This window comes from Lygodium microphyllum, chromosome 30, assembly GCF_053477565.2.
Source record: "Lygodium microphyllum isolate KBCC chromosome 30, Lygodium_microphyllum_v1.1.10, whole genome shotgun sequence".
In the NCBI taxonomy this organism is placed as follows: domain Eukaryota; kingdom Viridiplantae; phylum Streptophyta; class Polypodiopsida; order Schizaeales; family Lygodiaceae; genus Lygodium; species Lygodium microphyllum.
The window spans coordinates 13,352,757-13,373,685 of NC_141164.1; the positions used below are offsets into that span (position 1 = coordinate 13,352,757).

The 20,929-nt window shown below is 45.7% G+C and overlaps 1 protein-coding gene across 4 annotated transcripts in view; it reads left to right on the forward strand.

The window, feature by feature from the left end:
• The window catches only part of AAE13 (AMP-dependent synthetase and ligase family protein), a 122,808-nt gene that overhangs the window by 34,087 nt on the left and 67,792 nt on the right, over window positions 1–20,929 (forward strand). For all 4 annotated transcript variants that reach the window (XM_087673407.1, XM_087673406.1, XM_087673404.1 and 1 more), the window contains exons 8-9: window positions 222–329; window positions 20,337–20,435. In XM_087673407.1, the coding sequence (XP_087529533.1) occupies window positions 222–329; window positions 20,337–20,435 (207 nt within the window). The remainder of the gene's footprint in view (window positions 1–221; window positions 330–20,336; window positions 20,436–20,929) is intronic.

Sequence of the window (20,929 nt, forward strand, 5' to 3'; positions counted from 1 at the left end):
CATTGTTTACATGCATGGTGAGTATTCTTGCTAGATTTCTCACTCTATGTGTATGTTGTGTCATTTCCTTGCTGTGTATCCCTTTTATACTTTCATGTATCATGATTAGAGTTCTAGCTGTAAAGAATGCTGCTTTCAGTTTTGGAGGTCTGGCAGCTGCTTTGTCGGGTGCAGGGCTTCAGCTAATGATCAATTGCTTTTTTGCTTGTTTGATGTGTAAGGTTGAATTTTTACCAAAGTTTAGTGTACGAGGAGTATGGAAGAGATGGTCAGACTCTTATTGTGCAGATGATGTCAAGACTGCCAATGCTATTACTGTCTTTACTGGAGTGAGTATTCAGTGAATAACGGCACTGTAAATTGATTGTCAATTTGTTATACATGCAGTTAAATAGCTTGTAGTGGCAAAAATAAATCAATTTATTTATCTCCTATATTCCTTTACATGTTTAGATGTCGATAATGAGCTACAATCTAAAAGACCAAAGTCAAATGAGAAAGCATAGCCTTGTGTGCTCAAGGTCATTATATTAATCTACTTATAGTCAAGTCTTAAACTCACCCTCATTTTTTCTCAACTCTCAGTTAATTACATGCCCGCTTGCACGTGAGAAAGAGAATGAAAGAAAGAAAAGGAACCTATGAGATCATAAGTGATACCTCATCATGTGTAGTATCTCATTATGATGAAACAAAATCAAAGGAACAAATGAGGACTAATATGATAAATGTCTAGACCATTGCATGTGAGCGGCAATGTAGAAAAACCAAGTTTACTAAGGAATATGGCAGCTGTAGTGTCATCTATTTATGTCCCTTGTGGGTTATCCTGTGGGTGCACAAGTCCTAGCCAAGCAACTGCTTGATTGAATTTCAACTTGCATTGCAGACTTTTTTTTACTGGAAATCACAAGCATGGCCTTTCCATGTCTGGCTCAAGGTTGCTCAGAAAATTATGATACCTATGATTTCACATTACCTGCCATTTTTGCTCTGGTCAAAGGACTACCTTGTGAGAAATTGCAAAATCCATCTGCTTCATGCTGTGGGAAAAAGCCTGTACATGTATTATCATTGCTTGTATTTTTTGGAATCAATATAATGCCTAAACGAATGTGGGGAGGTGCAAGTTTATATGTGGAGAAGCACATGATGGCCCTCCATGGACTTTGTTGAACGACATGTGTGGAATGACATGTGTGTTGTATGGCAACACTTATATCCAGGCCTCACGGTGGCATGTACTTAATGCCTGATCACCCCATATGGCTGAAACCCTCATTGCTGTTGAATCATCTTGTCCACTCCAAGAAAGTGATACTTAAGGAGACCTCTTGGCATCCAACAGAAAATTGATTGCTAGCCAATTCCTTGCTGGCTGAAATTTTGGCTGCTTCTAGAATTGTTTCTTGGGATGCAAGGAAGGAAGCTGGCCCCAAGTTGACTAGGGTGGCCAGACTAGGCTGGTCTCTATTGCTGATGCATTGGAGCCTGCAAGCAATACTTTATGGTCATTCCACTCATTGTGAAGGACTCTTCATGTGCCTAGAGGATAGTATGATTTATGGGCAACAATTTCGGTCTCTGCTTGCTTGGAATTCCTTTCCCACCCTGGTTTTGGAAAGCCCTTGGCAAGATTGGAAAATAACAACAGGCTGATTTAAAGCTTGCATCTGCAGATGAGGTCTATCATAACTGCAATTTCTTGTGGGGTCTTTGCAAGGACAGAGCTTAGTGGATATCTACGGTGATGGTGGGATGGCTTAATACACCCCCTTTAAATGCATAGTGTTCATTGGGCGGATGTGATTGGGTGATTTTTCACCTGCTGCTTACGTTTTGAGGCACAACATTTCGAATGGGACTTCTTTCTTTTGTAGTGTAGCTAAGAAGACCTTTTGTCATAGGTTTTTGGCTTGCCCTGGTGTAGACACATATGGTCTCTACTATCTTACATGTGGTGTTTGGTTGTTTGGGGTTCCATGCATTCGAGAGACTAGGTTTTTTGCAATCCCAAACTTGTAGGATACATGCAGCCACATGTGCTGTGGGGCTGTTGGCATAATCAGGCTATATCAAATGCTTTCATCTTTGATTCCCATTTTCAAAGTGCATAGTCACATTGGCTGTTTGCAAGGTCTTCTTTAGTGGCAATTGAGCACTATTGAGTATATGGGTCTTCTTGGTAGGAATAATTTGGCTCCTTGGTGTGTTGCAGTCTCTTTGGTCACTGTGTCTGATCTTTAGTAGTTGTGTGTGAGAGAGAGAGAGAGAGAGATTACAAAAAAAAGAGAGAGAGAGAGATGTAAAGAATTTTATTCGAAGGAGAGATCCTATGGTTACTTGGCCTCTATGCTCCGAATGATCCTTTATCTCGTCGGGAGCTTTGGCATACCTTGCAGACGTCCTTGTCACTTGGCAGACGGGGTTTTTTGATGGGGGATTTCAATATGTGTGTCGATTCTTCGCAGTCCACATCGGAGCATTCGGTAATGGACGCGCCGGAAAGTCATATGTAGCATGAGTTGGCTCTTGCCGTTCTTAAGTAAGATCTTTGGTCTTGGCTACAACCTTCTTCTACAGGGTTTACTTACCACTCTGCCCAGTATGCAACAACATGGTCGCGGTTGGACCGCATATACATCATGCAAAATGATGATTTCCTTCCTGAGATGCTCGAAATGAAAGTGTTGTAGCAATATGCCTTGTCCGACCATTTCCCTCTACAGCTTGAGCTGCTTGCACAACCCATTGCACCTTATAAGCAATTTCTGGAGAGACTTTGCGTTTCAACTCGTCTTATTTGAAGCATGCAATCTTTCAGGGCTATATGCAGCAATTTATTGATAGATTCTTATTGGACTTCTCCTCTCAGGGCACTGCTTCGTTTGAACGATTGCTCTCTAATGTGCAGCGGGTTGCTCGGCAGCATGGGATCCATCATGCATCTCTTTGTCGCCGGCATCGACAAGCAGCGGAGGACCTGTTGGCTTTGGTCCATTCACTGCTGGTGGACACTCCAGATGATGAATTTCTGCTGTCACTGGCAATGCGTGTGGCTGATCTTATTAAAGAGTTTCAGTTGAAATCTTATCAACAGGCCAAATTGCAACATCTGACGGAGACTTTGCAAGATAGTGCTTGTCAGACTCATAAGTTATTTCGAGCTCTCCATGCCTCTCCTGCTTGAGAGAATATGACTAGACTCCAGGATGCAGAAGGTCAAATGGTCCTTGATCCGCAGACTATTGTGAATATGTATAGGAATTATTTCATCGACCTTCTTGGTTCCACTTCTCCCCCTTCAGGCCAAATTACTTATTCCTGTTTAGTTTTTTATGATCTGGTCCGCAATCAGGTTCTGCAGGACATGCAAGCTACTATGGAGACAGATATTTGTGAGGCGGAGGTTATGGATATTCTGTTACACTTGCCCAGGATAAAAGTCTTGGCTGGGGTATTCTCACCAATGAGTTCTTTGAGGTTTTTGCTACCCAACTGGCGAAACCATTGACGGCCCTGTTTCCAGCAGGTGTGGGAAACGGGGATCATGCCTTCCTCCTAGAAAGAAGGACTTATTAAACTTCTTCCAAAAGTTCCTTTGCCGTCTATGTTGAAACATTGGCGCCCAATTTCTTTGATGGGTTCTATGTATAAAATCTTTTTCAAAGTAATGGCGAATCAGCTCCATAAGCATCTTCCTGCCATTGTGTATCCTCTCCAATATGGTTTCATTAAGGGCCGAAACATTCTGCACAATGTATTAAATACGCAACTGGCGATTGATTATGCAAAACATTCTAATCAGGAGGTGTATTTGGACTAGTCTTTCATTGTAGAACTTATGTCTATTATGGGCTTTGGTGCTCGAATGTCTCGTCTGATTTACACCATCAGTGCTGCGGCGTCTTCGCAAGTCATGCTGAATGGAGGCCTTACCGAGCCATTTGTCCTTGCCTGCTCTATCAGACAGGGGTGCCCTTTGAGTCCTCTCTTATTTGACCTTGCGACTCATCGAGTTCTTTCGATGTTATCTCATATGGCAGCTTCTACTCAGTTGGCTGGATTGTCGCTTCCTTCTGGACAACACTTCATTAGTCAATCCTTGGCTGATGATAGCTTTATGATTTTGCGTGCGGACAAGGATAACCTTCGCAAAGCATTAGATGTTTGGGCTCTCTTTGGTCAGGCTTCTGGTCTTCATATCAATGCTTTGAAATCAGCCATTCTCAGCTGCATGGAGTCGGATTTGCAGTCATTGGATTGGCATATGGTTATTCCCCGTGGCTCCATTGTCAGGTATCTTGGGTACCCTTTGGGTGTTGATGTTCCCCCAAAGCAGCTACTACAGTGGATTTCACAGAAACTGTCGGCTAAGTTTCTGTATTGGAAGTCTCAGGCCTGGCCCTTCCATGTTCGCCTCAAAGTAGCCCAGACAATTATGTTGCCAATGCTCACATACTTCTTGCCATTGCTGCCTTGGACTGCTACTACACTGAATGCTCTTACTCGGTCTATTCGTTTCATGTTATGGAAGAAGGATTCCCTGCATGCAGGCATTTCCTAGATTTCTTGGTCGCATGCACCCCCAAACGCATGGGTGGAGGGGCTATTTTAGATGCCCAAACTCATATGCTGGCACTCCGTTGGTCTCTTTTCCACGCCATGTGCTCGGATCATCATCCGTGGGTCGTTATAGCCCGTTATTTTCTAGAGGATCATGGGCTTCTACATGGTAATACCCAAATCCGGAGTTCTTGGTGGCATGTTCTTAATGCTGATTCTCGGTTCTTCAGTCCTTCATCTCTGCTTGCCCATTTGGTATGTTCCTGGAGACTGGTCCTCCCGAAGGCTCAGTGGCATCCAGTAGAGAATCGCCTGGCTACTAATTCTTTTCAATTGGAATTATTGGTAGTCTCGCGGTTGCTTTCGTGGGAAGGTAAACATGAGCTTTGACCAAAATTCAACCGCATGGCACGTTTGGGATTAACTTCAGTCGCGGATGCCACCCTTTCCAATCGCAATGTCTTGATATCCTTTCGTACAGCCACGAGGCTTTTCAGGATTCCTCGTGGATACAAGCATTTATGAGAACAACTTTTGATGGTGCTCCAAAGCAGACACCCCTTTCCTGCCCTTGCTTCGGATCGTCCCTCGCAGGACTGGGACTTGGCAGGCCAGCTGAATTTAGAAAAGGCTTCAGCTAACGAGGTGTATCATCTTTTGATTAAAGATCATCAATGGCTGGTTACTAAAGCTAATACTCTATGGGGATTGCGTAAATCCCGGTCATGGTGGAGGGCAACTGTGATGGACGGCTGGTTGAACAAGATACCCTTCAAATATAAGGTCTTTCTTTGGAGGATGATGATTGGTGGTCTTCCGCTTGCTTCAGCCCTTTCCAAGCGCCGAATCTCCAACGACAACTGTTTCTTTTGCACCACCAGTGTGGAATCTGCCCGTCACCGATTTATTTCATGCCCCATCACTAAGAAAATCTGGTCATTCTTGTCAGCCGTTTGGCGAGCAGTGGTTGGTTTATCGCTACGCATGTTTGATTGGGTTTCTGTGCAGCCCAAATACCCCACACTGACACAGCCACATATGAACATTATGTTTCACTTTCTGCGATATTGGGGCTGTTGGCATAACTGGACCATTCGGAATGCTTTTCTTTTTGATTCCGCCTATAATGTTCAGTGGCATATTGCTAGGCTTAAGGGTCTCTTGTACTGGTAGATAGATCTTCTTGGGCACTTTGACATGCTCTCGAGGGAGGACTTACGTCCTTGGCATATGGCAATTTCCTCTGTGTCTTTGCCATGACTTTGTAACTCTTAGGTCATCTGGTTCTTGTAAAGAGATAGTGTCCTCTTTACACTCGATGGAGTAGACCCATCGTGTATCTTGTAATCATGAAAACTTATACCTTCTTCGTAATTAATACAATTACCTTTTGAAAAAAAAAAGAGAGAGATGTAAAGAAAATACCCTAACATAGAAGCATATACAGAAACCGTACGACAAAGCACAGACTGATAAAAGAACAGAGTTAGGGTTAGGGTCAAGGTAACTCAGAGACAATGAACATAGTTAATAAATAAAATGATATGACTATTAATAATGCAATGCTCATGCAGCAAACACACTATGCAGTGAATGAATACTGAACCTCGAACTCCTGTATCTCAAGGATTAGGGCAGGGGTAATGAGCTAGAGAGTGTGTCGTACTCTGAACGGATCCCAAATCGCAGCAAGGCAGCCTTCGGATGTCGAACACCAGCAAACGCAATAGTGAGGACTCTCCACTAAACTCTCTCGAACCGCTCTTTGTTTTAGGATTTCCACTGAACTCTCTCAAACCACTCCGCATTTTAGGGTTTTACTCTAAAAGAGCATTTTTAGTGTGTTTTGGGACTGTTTAAGACGCTAATCAGCAAGTAATGCATATTTTAGCTCAACACCCCCTTTGAGGCCCAAAACTGAGCTGAAAGGTTAGGCCAGCCATTGTGATGTTTATGTATCCCAAGGCATCCCACCCCAAAGCAGCCAAGGCATCGGACAAAGGATACACGTCGGCTGCCCAGTGGCTTACCAAGACTACAGAGGCGATGGTTATCTTACCAAGGGAATCCAAGTAGTCACCCCAGAGAGGACAGGGCATCGGACAAAGGGTGCATATTGGCTGCCCAATGGCCTACCAAGCCCTACAAAGGCGGATGGAACTACGTGGATTTTTTTTTTGAATGAATAAGTGAAGTAAATTTGATGGGATGCGGCCAATTGAGTAAAAGTGACCCAGAAGATGGAAGTAGGGAGGGTATACCCAACACATCACAAAACAGTACAAGCTAACCCATCCACTCAGGGTGTCGATGACAAAAAAACAAAGGTGATGAGGTATCCGTGTGATGAAGAAGGATGGTGGTGTGGGAACAATAGCCGTTGGTGGAAACATCTTAGGATCCGCGCAAGTGGTGCTCTGCACAATGAGATGCAAAGTATGCTACATGTTGAAGAATGCCCATGCAGTAGTGCGACTTGGACAGAGTCCCTCGTGGGAAAATTGTTCACTTGCCCAAGCACCCTAGTACAAGGATGATGTAATCATGCAATGCAAAGGGTAAGGTACAACAGGGGGAAGAAGCCAATGTCAAAGACAAAGTGCTGAAGGCTTTAGAATACCAAGAAGGGTAGGAACCCCCTCTCAACCTAGATGTAGATGCCGAAGAAGGAAGAGGAGCTTGATGTCGGTCTTCATATGGTGCCGAGAACCATAAGAAATGAAAGAAGATGAAGTGGATAAAGCACCATGCTAGAAGAGCAAGGTAGAAGTCACCTCCATGATAGCATCAAGAGAGATGCTGCATGATCCGCCTTGGGAGGGAAGACCACCATTCTGGAAGAAGAGCAAGCACTTCTAGGATGATGAAACGATGAAAGGAACGGTGCGCATCTCCACGTCTCTGGTCGAGGGAGGACCAAAGCAATCTGCAAGTTTGCCCTACATTGAAAAACAAAACCCTGCAAAAGAGATGAGAATTTGCAAACACAGAGGTTAGTGGTGAGATGCTCCAAAGCAAAACAGAACAGTAAGAAAATCTAACTCAAAATAAATTCTATGAATGTGTATGTGCGTGAGTAAATGCAACGGAAGACAAAAAAAATGGATGTGGGCGAAAAATGAATGCTAGACTGACCTAGGGTATCCGAAAGGACCTAGAGGCATGCGAGTTGAAGAAGGTGGCTACCATCGCGTATGTCCAGTAGCAAGGGTTTACCAAGGGAATGCTTGACGAGGTGGAGAGGAATGTGAGATGGATGCATGAAGTGCAACGGGATCGAAACCTGCAAACCAATCAGCCAATTCCTCAGGGGTAGTGAAAGAGATGGGCTGCTAAGGTTGTACTCAAGCCACATGTCCAACAGCAATAACAACGAGTGCTGAAGGAGCAGATGAAGCAGGAGCGGAGGGCATAGCCCCACTGGACTGTGTAGCCATAGTGGTTTGCTGAGGCTTTTTAGGTGGAAGACCTTGGGCCTTGGAGCGACACTCCTCATCCACATGGCCTGCTCTTTGGCAATGTGTGCAAAATCGGTTTTTCTGAGGGAGTTGCTGCCACATAGGTCTAGATTCTTTGGTTCCATCATTTGAGGAAGAGGAGTCACCTTTTGATTGACTTGCCTTCGGATCTAGCGATTTTTTGCCACTAGTGGTTGTCCCTCCCGAAGAAGAGGCAACCAATCCCCTCTGCTCTGTATAAGGTTGTGATGAGGATTTTTTGTGGACTTGATCATAGAGCCTCGCGTAACGCAAGAACTACACTGAAACTCGTAGAAGGTTGGCAATCTAGGTTGGGAGATGATGTGTTGAATGAAATTGAAGTACTTGTCGGGCAACTTATTCTAGAAGGATGTAACCTGATCGTCATTTGACTTTGGAGAGGTAGTAGTGGCAAACTTGGCAAGTAACCGTCTATATTAAGCCAGCTTGACTTTCAGATCATCCACTTCCTTAATAGAGAACTCTTGAAGCTCAAAGTCGAGATTGATGCGCCGAGTACGATCATGAGCCGCATAGCGGTCGAGAAGGTGACTCCAATGCTTTGACGCGAGTGGGAAGTGTTGCAATTGAGAGTGAAAATCAGGAAGCAATCCTTGAATCAGCTCAACATTGGTTGTGGCATTGTGGGCTCGCCATTGACGGATGTAATCAGGGTGAGCTAGTCGAGGGTTCGGTATAGGCTCTAGACCAATGATGAGGTCCCAAAGACCCTGAGACTCAAGCACTTGTTGCATGAAATTAGATCAAGTGGTGAAATTTGACCTGTTAAAATGTGTCTTATCCGTGAAGGCATTCTTGGCCGTTGCAGCAGGAGTGGTAGTGCTCGGAGATGGATAGTGTGAAAAAGTGTAGTGTGGGTAGGATGGGGGAGTGGAGTACACTTAGGAATGGGCCCTAGAGTGGCCACCAGGCACGCGTGTAGTGTGCAAGGTGGATCCATAGGTAGGGATGGGTTGACTAAGCATGGGCATGGTAACCACATGAGGAACCCAAGGAGGTGGGACGGGAACACGGGGAGCAGAAGATGGGAATCTGTGCATAGGTGTAACCCAAGGACAATGTGAAGACGCACCATAAGAAGCTGAGGATGGAAAACCTTGCTTATGAGTGGTCATGGGAGATGTGAAGCTGGGGATAGTGAGGGGAATGCCCACCACAGTCGTCCGAGGAGTCGTCTGAGGAGTTATGGGTGTGCTCATGTGTTGAAAGGTGAGAGGCACTGTGTTAAAGGGTGGCATTCCCCCTAACGAAGTACCATGGTGCAAAGAGGTAGAGAATGGGGTGGAGAAGGAAAAGGTGCTAGGAGCGGAGATGGAAGATCCAACCCCTAGGGTGTGTGATGCAGATGTAAAGTGTAATCCAAGGTTTTGGAAAGATGATGAGAGGTGTGATATAGAAGAGGGTGGGATGGGAGGGAAGTGAGAAGTGTATGTGATATGCTCAAATGAAACAGAAGCTGTAGATGTACCTGAATTTCGTCTACTTCATGAGCTCCCTCTATTGAAGTTCACATACGCAAAGCCATCCAGATCCTGTACCTCAAAAGAAGAAACAGATGACGGTTTTGATTCATGCAAAACAAAAGAATTGTACAAACCTGACATTGGACCTGGCTGAGATGATGAAGATGGATCGCCAGACGTTCCGAATGCCGTATGTCCTCCATGATCGGAGAGGTGACCAGCCTCACCAACCGGTCCGGATGTGGTAGCAAACTGGTAGGAGGAGTGTAAACATCACCATACTTGTTGCGATAGTACTCCTCAAAGTCCTTCTCTGTCATGTTAGTGAAATATGGTGAAGGTGGAGTGTCGTCCTCCTCACCGAGTCCATAATGCCGTCTCAAGGCCTCCAATGATGGAGAAGCCTGATAAGACATTATGGGAATTGGAGAAGAAGGTGTCTGGGACATTGTGATTTGGTTACGAGTTGTATTGTGTGCCTTGCACAAAGACTAGCTCTCCACAATATCTGCAGGATACTCTTTACAAGAGCACTGGCTTTGATACCATGTGAAGGAAATTGCTAGGGTTTGAATTGAGGACACAGAGTGTACCACCAGGATAGAAACGCAAATAGACAGACACAAACACAGAGGGCAAAACTCAAACCCTAAACGCAAAACTCAAAAGTCAAACACAAAAACTCAAACACAAATAGAAGAAGGGAGAGAGAGAACACAACTCTAAAGTGAATGAATGCTGTAAATGAATGTAAGAGTGTACAGTGTGCCCAAGGGCACAGCAATGTCCGAGTGTGGTGTCCACTGAATGTATCCCAAGTTTGTGGCCACCACTCGGAGTGTAGGAGTGCTGAATAGTGAATGGCAGCAGGCTGGTCACCAAAAAGCAGCAGTTTGGAGGCTGGAAATTGGTAAACGCAGCAGTGTACCACTGATTGGAGGCTGGAAACTGTGCATTGTCTGCTGTAAACAGCAGGGCTGAAACAGTGTTTGAGAGTGTCAGGGCCTGCAATGCTGAAAACGCAGGTGAGCTGACCGTGGAGATGATGGACAGCAGGCTGAACATCAGTCTGGGACAGTCTGCAGCAGTCCCCAGCAGCAGCTGCGAGCTGTTGCCTACAGCAATGGACAGGCTGAAGATAATGTGGCTGCAGTCGATGATGTCTGGACAGCAAATGGAGGTGGGCTGCAGGCTGGAAACTGGGCGCCAACAGCATCAGAGGGTGTGTGGGCCAGTGTAACTTGCAAACAAGGATGATGGTTGAATGGGGGGAGCATGTCTATTTACAGATGTGGAAGGGCGCCCCAAAAATTAGGGTTTCCACTAAACTCTCTCGAATTGCTCCTCGTTTTAGGGTTTCCACTGAACTCTCTCGAACCGCTCCCCGTTTTAGGGTTTTACTCTGAAAGAGCATTTTTAGTGTGTTTTGGGGTTGTTTAAGAGGCTAATCAGCAAGTAATGCATATTTTAGCTCAACACCTCCTTCTCCTCCCTTGCCATACCTTGAAAATCTTTGGCTCTGCCCTGCTGCTGGTCCTCTAAGGCCTCTTGGTTGTTGAAGTCTCCTCCAACAATCCAAGAGTCCACCTCTGGAAGTCTTGTTGCAATCTCCATCCAGAACCTGCTGCATACCCTAACCTCAGTTGGAGCATAAATATTGAGGAATCCAAAGCATGAGTCCCCTAGATCTAGTCTGATCCATAGGACCCTCCTTGCCACAATTATCTCGTGGTCTCACACACAGGCTATAAGGCTCGGGCCAATAGAGGTGCGTATGCTTTCACTCCTGCCGTGGTCACCGATGGAGTACTCCCAGTAGGTGTGTGAGTTGCTTGGAAGTACCTTTCCCACCAGATGGGCCTGGGAGGGGTTAAGCTTATCCTCCTGAAGATGTAAGATGTGGATCCATCCGGCAAGGGCAGGTTGCACCTCCTACTGCGGAACAATTAATTTCTTGGAACCACGTGACCCACTATAGTGTAGGCTGCTCATGTTCTAGGATGCTAGGTGTAGACCCATGGGGAAACCTGTGACTGATTGAACAAGCATTTGGTGTGGAAGCTACTGATGAAGAAGAAGAGCTATGCGGCATGTGAATGCGCTTGGCTGCAGGCGTGGAGGGTGAACTCCATTCCCCCATGGTGGGTCTCGGGCACGGACCATGGAAGTGATATATGCTCCAGGCGGTACAACTAGGGTGTCCATTAGCCAGGCTGAGAGGCGTGACGCTGTGCACTGGTAGAAGTGGGCAGCCTGTGCGAGGGGCCACTTGAGCACACCCATTAGTGAGCTCCATTGGGTAGGAGCTCGAAAAATAATCCTCAGATGTAGGATCTCGGCTCCACCCCACCAGTTAATGTCCATCATGCACCCAGGCCACTGTTAAGAAAAGAGTGCTAGCCCTCCTTCACGCATCCACTAGGAGATGCGGTCTGCAACCTAGACCCTCACTTCCTTCTCTATCTGTTTCATCATCGAGTCTCTTGAATGAGAGGTCCAAAAGAAGAAAACATAGTTGGGTCGATCCGGTAGTGCTAGTAGATGGACCTTGCTGCTCCTTGACTTACAGACCACAAAGATCCCCACCTCCAGAGGGAGTGGAAACTCTCCGCGCTCCGCAACTCTCAAATAGGACCATGGACCACTTTGGAAAAACTCCTGTGGAAGCAACTACGCCTGTCAAGGGAAAGTGTGGCAGGTGGTTGGGCTAGATGAGCTAGTGGCTGTGTTGGGGGGGGGGGGGGGGGACTGGGCTATTGTCGAGGAGAAGATATGGGCGTGTGAGGCTTGTCACCCCCTGTGGAAGGGGGAGGGAACGGGTTGGGGGGGGGGGGGGGGAAGAGACATATACTGGGTGAGGATCAAGGGGGCTGGTCGGTAGGGGAGATGGTGGGGAAGAGGAAGAGTGAGGGATGGTGGGGTGATCGGAAGTATGTGGCGGGTGTGAGTGGGGTGAGTGGCCCCAGAAGGGAGGGGCTATGGGATAGGGTCGAGGGGCAATCCATGAGGTGGGGGTGGGCAGGGGGATCTCAGGTGGGGTGGGTTGTGACGCCTTAGTGGGCGGTGGGGGTGGAGGCTTGTGATCCTGTTGGGTGGGATGGGCGGGAAGCTTTGCAGGGGGCTTTGATGGGGGCCCGTCACCCACCCTCCTGCTCTTTGCTGCCGTGGCTATGTCTGAGGGGCTGGCTAAGGCCCCCCCTGCCATCTCCCTCTTTGTTGTCATTAGGCTCGTGTAAAACCGTTAGCTTCCACCTGTAGGTCAGCCGCCTTGGCTCCGAAACGCGTGCAATCTGTTGCTCGATGCCCAAAGTTATGGCATCGTAGGCACTAACTAGGCTGCCCTGTCACAATAACCTGCTGCCTTAAAGAGTCTGCCTCTGCCTCAATCTCAAGAAACTTAGGCACGTTCTTTGTATCTTCCACAGCCACCTGTACCTTCGGGACTCCTGTGGCTATTACTGCATCTGCGAAGGAGGGAGGATGAATTGTGCCAAAAAGCCATCCAAATTCCTGCACTAACTAATGACACTCTATCGCCAGTCTAGGGAATAGAAGGGTGACCGGATATCTAGGAAACTTGTTGTGGAGTGCAAAGTCCTCCACTGTGAAGCCACTATACCAGGAACCATATAGATGACCCCCTTCGTGGAGGCATAAAGTGAGCAATCCACTAGTTCACGAGCTACATCTGCGGAGGTGAGTCAAACCATGAAGATCCCCTGACCCATGAGAACTGCCTCTGCAATCTACGTTGTGCCAATGTGTAGTGTGGTGAAGCCAATCTCAAAGGTGGGCCCTGGATGGAGAGTGTCCTACGACCTGTCCAAAGATTGTTGTTTCTTTCAGTTCTAGCTCTGTGGCACGGACGCATAAGAGCCGTTCCTCAAAAAGGACGATGCGAAGGTGTTTGTCAGGGGGGCACTCGCAGAATGCATCGGCGTCTGACCAGAGAGGATTGGGTGCCTAAGGATGCTTTTTGGGTTTTTGTGCATGCCTTCAGGGCCCTTCTTGCCAGTTTGTCTTCATGGTTCAATTAGTCCTTTCTATTGAGGGATCAATTTTTTTGGGTATACATGCAGCAGTTCATTGGTCAGTTTAGCATGGAGGTTTTGTTTGTGTTATTGATGCATGGCCCGTTTTTAGGGATAATGCACTTGTGTTGTGCCAAGAGTATGGTATTCAGGATGCCTCTATTTTCATGCTGAATTGTAGTATTTGCACTCTTTGTTGGGACATACGTTGAGTATGCACTAGGTCGGGGACAACTTTGAAGATTTGGCCACATGCTTGGAATGGTTGAAATGTGGAGTTTGACCTCGACAAGAGGAAGAATACACTATGTTCAAATTGTTGGCTTGTTTGGATGCTTTGCATGATAATAATTGTTAGAATGATTAGTTTTGTGTCCATCTGGGTGAGAAATATGCCCGGGAGAATATTATGCTATTGATAAATGAGTAAGTGGAAATGGTTGTTGAATCCACATTCATCATTTAGATGTGCCTTGAATACTACAGATCCTTATTGGGCTTGTAGGAAGTTCTTTCTGATTATGTGTATGCTCCAATATAAATTTGTGACTTGGTTCGAAGTTAGGTTAAGCTTGGATGGAGGGAATTGATGGAAGGAGATATCAGAGAGGAAAAAGTGGAGGAATTGCTATTCCATCTACCCCGTTGGAAAAACTTGCATTGTGATGGCCTCCCTAATGAGCTGTTTCAGCCAATGTGGAATAGCTGAAGAACCCGTTGACATGCCTTTTGTAGCACATTTGGAGATTTGGATCGATGTCTGCAGATTGTAGAATGGTAGTTATTGGTGTTTTGCCTAAGGTTCCTTCCCCATCCACTTTAAAGCAATGGAGGCCCATTTTGGTCATGGATTCATTATATAAAATCCTTTTTAAAGTCATTGCCAATAGATTGCAAGAAGTGTTTCCATAGTTGATTCATACTCATCAGTTGGGTTTATTAAGCGACGGAGCATCATGCATAAGATCTTGAATGCTCAAATGGGAATTGATTATGCCAAGCCTTTCGCCAATAGGTAATTATGATCCAATTAGATATTGAAAAGACTTTTAATCATGTTAGCTGGTCCTTCATGTGGCAATTGATGTCTACCATGGGCTTTGGTTTTTGCATAAGTTCTCTTATTGACACTATTAGTTAGGATGCAATGGCACGTGTTGTGTGTAATGGGGGAGGTAGAGAAGAGATTGCTATATCTCATTCTCTTCATCAAGGATGCCCTCTCAGCCCTTTATTGTTTGTGTTGGTCACTCAACCCATGCTTTCTTTGCTGGATCGGTTGGTGGAGAATGGGGAGATTGTTGGTTTCTCTCTTCCGAGCAGTTCTCAACTTTTGGGTCAATCTTTGGCAAATGATTCCTTTATGTTTCTCAAGGCTGATCGAACTAATGTCAATCGGTCAATGGTAGTTTGGAGTTTGTTTGGTTTGGTTTGGTCTCGAGCCTTCATATTAATGCAAAAAAATCAACATGTATCTCTTGTATGGAGCAAAATTTGCAAGAATTGGGATGGTAGGGAGCTGTTGTTTCCCAAGGAGACATTACATGAAACTTGGGATATCCTATTGGTGTGGAAGTCTCTCCTGTAGGACTGCTTGATTGGATGTCCTTCAAAGTTGATGATAGGTTTATGTATTCGAAAGATCAGGGCTGACCTCTTTATGCGTGGCTTAAAGTGGCACAATCTATCATGATTAGTATGGTCTCTTATTTCCTACCCTTACTTCTTTAGACCGAGAAGTCTCTCTTGGAATTGGTGCAGCCTATCTGTTTTATGTTATGGAAAAGAAAGGCAATCATTTGGGTCAAGTGTGGATAATCTTGGCAGCATAGTAACTTCGAAATGCTTTGGAGGAGTTGCTTTATTGGATGCTGTGTTTGGACTCATCTACCATTGTCAGTACACAATCTCTATTCTCCACCTTGCATTTGCACACTCCTCCACTAGCGGTCAGTTGGCAAGCAGTGATCCCATACATTTGTTCATGGAGAGAGAGAGAGAGAGAGAGAGAGAGAGAGAGAGAGAGAGAGAGAGAGAGAGAGAGAGAGAGAGAGAGAGAGAGAGAGAGAGAGAGAGAGAGAGAGAGAGAGAGAGAGAGAGAGAGAGAGAGAGAGAGAGAGAGATCCATGCGCACGTATATGCGCAGGAAAGAAATGTCGTCTTCTGAGCACGCTGCACGTACTATGGTTTCTTCTGCTCCCCGTAACCAGTCTACCAGGACAGTCTATACCGCCGGGCCAAAGGGTCCACTCGCTAAGCTGGCTTTTGATTCGCGAGGGAATGTGATTACACCATGGGATCGTTGTTATCCCCGTTCCATCCCTAAGACAGTGGATATTTCGTCTACCTCTAAAGCTGGCCGTCAGAACTCTTTTGCTGTGTTAGCAGATTTTTTGGATGAGGGTGTCCTTGATATTCTTGCAGAAAAGGTTAAATCGAGGCAAGTGGTGCCTCGTTCCTGATCTTCTCTTTGCATGTACATGAAGATAGCCACGTGGAATGTGCGAGGTATTTGTTCTCGTCATAAACAACATGCCATGTGGACTATATTACATGAGAATCAGTGGGATGTCTTGTGTGCAGTAGAGCACAAGAGTCACAGTGAAGCTGGAAAAGTGGTGGATTGCCATGGTTTTCGTCTGTTTTATGCGGGGACACACGCCGGGCATTATTCTGGTGTGCTTATGATTGTGCATGAGAAATATCAACCGGTTCTTATTAAAAATGATGTACATGGCCGCTTTGTGGTGGTTGAAGTTTTATTTGAAGAAGAGATCTTTTGGTTGCTGGGCCTATATGCTCCGAATGACCCTTTACCCCGCCGGGATCTTTGGAATACCTTGAAGACCTCCTTGTCACTTGGCAGACGAGGTTTTTTGATGGGAGATTTTAATATGTGTGTTGATTCTTCGCAGTCCACGTCAGGGCATTCGGTGATGGACGCTCCAGAAAGTCGGGTATGGCATGAGTTTGCTCTTGCTGTACTTAAGCAAGACCTGTGGTCCTGGCTACACCCTTCTGCTACGGGGTTTACCTTTCACTCGGCGCAGTATGCAACTACATGGTCACGATTGGATCGCATGTACATTATGCAGGATGATGATTTTCTTCCTGAGATGCTGGAAATGACAGTCTTGCAGCAATATGCCTTGTCAGACCATTTCCCTCTCCAGCTTGAGATGCTTGCACAACCCATTGCTCCTTTTATGAAATTGCTAGATAGACTCCCTTTACGTTTCAACTCCTCTTATTTGAAGCATCCACTCTTTCAAGGTTATATGCAGCAAGTGATCGATAGATTCTTATTGGATTTCGCCTCAGAGGGCACTGCTTCCTTTGAACGATTGCTCTCAAATGTGCAGCGGATTGCTCGACAATACGGGATCCACCATGCCTCTCTTTGCCGGCGGCGTCGACATGCAGCGGAGGACTTACTGGCTTTGGTTCGCTTGCCGTTGGTGGACACTCCGGATGATGAATTTCTGTTGTCACTAGCAATGCGTTTGACTAACCTGATTAAACAGTTTCAGTTGAAATCCTATCAGAAGGCCAAATTGCACAATTTGATTGAGAATTTACAAGATAGTGCTTGTCAAACTCATAAGTTCTTTCGCGCCCTGCATGCCTCTCCTGCTCGAGAAAATATGACTAGGCTTCAGAATTCAGAAGGTCAAATGGTCATTGACCCTCAGACTATTGTCAATATGTGCAGGAATTATTTCCTAGATCTTCTTGGTTCTTCTCAGCCACCTTCTGAGCAGGTTGCGCATGCACATTCAGTCTTCTATGATATGGTCCGCCATCAGGTTCCACATGAGATGCAAACTACTTTGGAGACAGATATTTGTGAGGAGGAGGTTACGGATGTTTTGTTGCACCTGCCTAAGGATAAGAGTCCCGGTTGGGATGGCCTCACCAATGAATTCTTTGAGAGTTCCGCTACCCAACTAGCGAAGCCATTGACGGCTATGTTTCAGCAGGTTTGGGAAACAGGGTTCATGCCTTCCTCATGGAAAAATGGGCTTATCAAATTGCTTCCAAAGGTTCCTTCGCCGTCACTGTTGCAACATTGGAGACCAATCTCGTTGATGGGCTCGATGTATAAAATCTTTTCCAAAGTACTGGCGAATCAGCTCCACAAGCATCTTCCAGCCATTGTGCATTCTCTCCAATATGGTTTCATTAAGGGTCGTAACATTCTGCATAATATCTTAAATGTACAAATGGCGATTGACTATGCAAGGCACTCTAATCAGGAAGTGGTATTGGTCCAATTGGACCTGGAAAAGGCTTTTGACTACTTAGACTGGTCCTTCATTGTAGAACTCATGTCTACCATGGGCTTTGGCACTCGGATGTCCCGCTTGATCTACACCATTAGTGTTGCGGCTTCTTCGCGAGTTATGCTAAATGGTGGTGTTACAGCACCCTTTGTCCTTGCACGCTCTGTGAGACAAGGTTGTCCTCTGAGCCCTCTCTTCTTTGCCCTAGCGACTCATCCGGTTCTTTCGATGTTATCCTCCATGGTAGCTTCTGCTCAATTGGCCGGATTGTCTCTTTCTTTTGGTCAGCACTTCATTAGTCAATCGTTGGCTGATGACAGCTTTATGATTCTACATGCGGACAAGGACAATATTCGCAAAGCATTAGATGTCTGGACGCTCTTTGGTCAGGCGTCTGGTCTGCGTATCAATACTTCCAAATCAGCTATTCTCAGTTGCACGGAGCCCGATTTACAGTCACTGGGCTGGCAGGGCCAGGTTATTCCCCGTGGTTCCATTGTCAGGCATCTTGGGTACCCTTTGGGGGTTGATGTTCGGCCAAAACAACCGCTACAGTGGATTTTACAGAAATTGGCACCGAAGTTTCTTTATTGGAAGTCGCAAGCTTGGCCCTTCCATGTTCGCCTCAAAGTGGCTCAGATAATTATGCTGCCAATGCTTACATATTTCTTGCCATTGCTGCCCTGGACTCCTACCACTTTGAATGCTCTCACGCGGCCCATTCGTTTCATGTTATGGAAGAAGGATTCATTGCAGGCAGGTATTTCGTGGATTTCGTGGTCGCATACATGTACTCCCAAGCGTTTGGGCGGGGGGGCCATTTTGGATGCGGAAACTCATATGCTGGCTCTTCGTTGGTCCCTTTTTCGTGCCATGTGTGTGGAGCATCACTCGTGGGCCGTGATAGCCCGTTATTTTCTTGAGGACCGTGGGCTTCTGCATGGTAATACACAGATTAGAAGCTCCTGGTGGCATGTTCTTAATGCAGACTCTCGATTTTCAAGTCCTTGTTCATCCCTGCTTGTTCACTTGGTTGGCTCCTAGCAATTGGTTCTCCAGAAGGCTAGTTGGCATCCAGTGGAGGCCCGCTTACATACTACTCTTTTCAACTGGAATTGTTGGCAGCCTCGAGATTACTTTCATGGGAAGGCAAACAGGAGCTCCGGCCAAAATTTAAGCGGATGGCCCGTTTGGGATTGACTTCTGTTGCAGATGCCACCCTTGCCAGTTGTAATGTCTTCATATCCTTTCGTACTGCCAGGCGACTTTTCCGAATCCCTCGGGGATACCACAATCTGTGGGAACAACTTTTGTTAGTTCTCCAGAGCAGGCAACCCTTTCCTGTCCTTGCTGTGGATCGCCCTTGGTAGGACTGGGTCCCGGCAGGCCGGTTGAATTTGGAAAAGGCCTCGGCTAACCAGGTGTACCATCTTCTGATTTAAGATCATCAATGGCTGGTCACTAAAGCCAATACAGTATGGGGGCTGCGGAAATCTCAGTCATGGTGGAAGGCAACTGTGATGGAGGGCTGGGTGAACAAGACTCCTTTCAAATGCAAGGTCTTTCTTTGGAGGATAATGATTGGTGGTCTTCCTCTTGCCTCGGCCCTTTCCAAGCGTCGAATCTCTAATGGCAATTGTTTCTTCTGCACCACTACTGTGGAATCGGCCCGTCATCGATTTATCTCTTGCCCTATTGCGAAGAAAATCTGGTCGTTTTTGTCAGCGGTTTGGCGAGCTGTGGTTGGTTTCTCGATGAGCCCTTTCGATTGGGTTTTTATATGCCCAAAATACCCCACACCGGCACAGTTGCATATGAAAATCTTGTTCCATTTTCTTAGATACTGGGGATGCTGGCACAACTGGACCACTCGGAATGCCTTTCTTTTTGATTCGGCATCTAATGTTCCCAGACACATTGCCAGGCTTAAAGGCCTTTTGCTTTGGCAGATAGATCTCCTTCAGCACTGTGACTTGCTCCCTCGGGAAGACTTACTTCCTTGGCATTTGGCAATTTCCACTGTGTCTTTGCCATGACTTGTGTACCTCTGTCCAGGTTTTGTACTGACAGTTGACACGCTGGTTTACAGCCATCGTGTGTCTTGTAATCATGTAAACTTGTACCTTTTTCGTAATTAATACAATTACCTTTTACGAAAAGAGGGAGAGAGAGAGAGAGAGATTGAGAATCCTTACCGGATGGTCTGATGTATATATTTTTTGGAGAGAGAGTTCTAAGCCGACCTGATGGTCTGATGTAAAATATTTACTTAATTCAATTACCTTCACGAAAAAAAAGAGATTTCACATGAAAAATTTAAGTGCATGCCACACGACAAAGCAATGGCAAAACGAAAAGAGTGTTTTTGTTTTTTTGTGTATGGAAGATTTCATTTTTCTCATGTCAATTTGACATAATCTATTTTTCCATTGTAAATGCTTTAGATGTGTGGTCATGGCAAGAGGTGCACTAATCCAGCAGGAAATCACACAGGTTCCCACTATGTACTCTTACTTGCTTCAAGGGTTTAAGAGCATGGATGAGGATGCTCAGAAAGTTGCTGCATCAGCTGCTCGTCAGTTGCGTCTCATGGTTTGTCCCATTTGCTAGAGCACATGCTGTTCTATGTCCTGCTTTCACTATTATAATTAAGGTAGAATGTGTGTCACATTTTGTCTTTTGGAAAAGGCTGTTTCAGCATCTGCTTTTTCAAAGCAATACAATTCTGTCTTTAATTTGTTTATATACATAATGATTGAAGCTGCATGTTTATAGTGTATAGTGTGCTCATCAATCTCAAAACCTGTCTGCAGCAATTAGGGAATGAACAAAAGTACCAAAGACATGGTACAGTCAGATTTCTTATCTAGGATCCTTGAAAGCTAGTGATTGGGTTGATGCATTGTTTAGTGTGTCAGAATTTACATACAACCTAGACATGAACAGCTTGAAATCCGTATGAGTAAAGGAGTTTATAAAGGTTGGATGGTCAAAAATTGTCTTATGAAGTAGTAGTTATGGCCTACAAAGTAGTGGCTTAGTAAAAAACAGCCTTAGGCTTGTGGAGCACCAGATTATTAAATTGG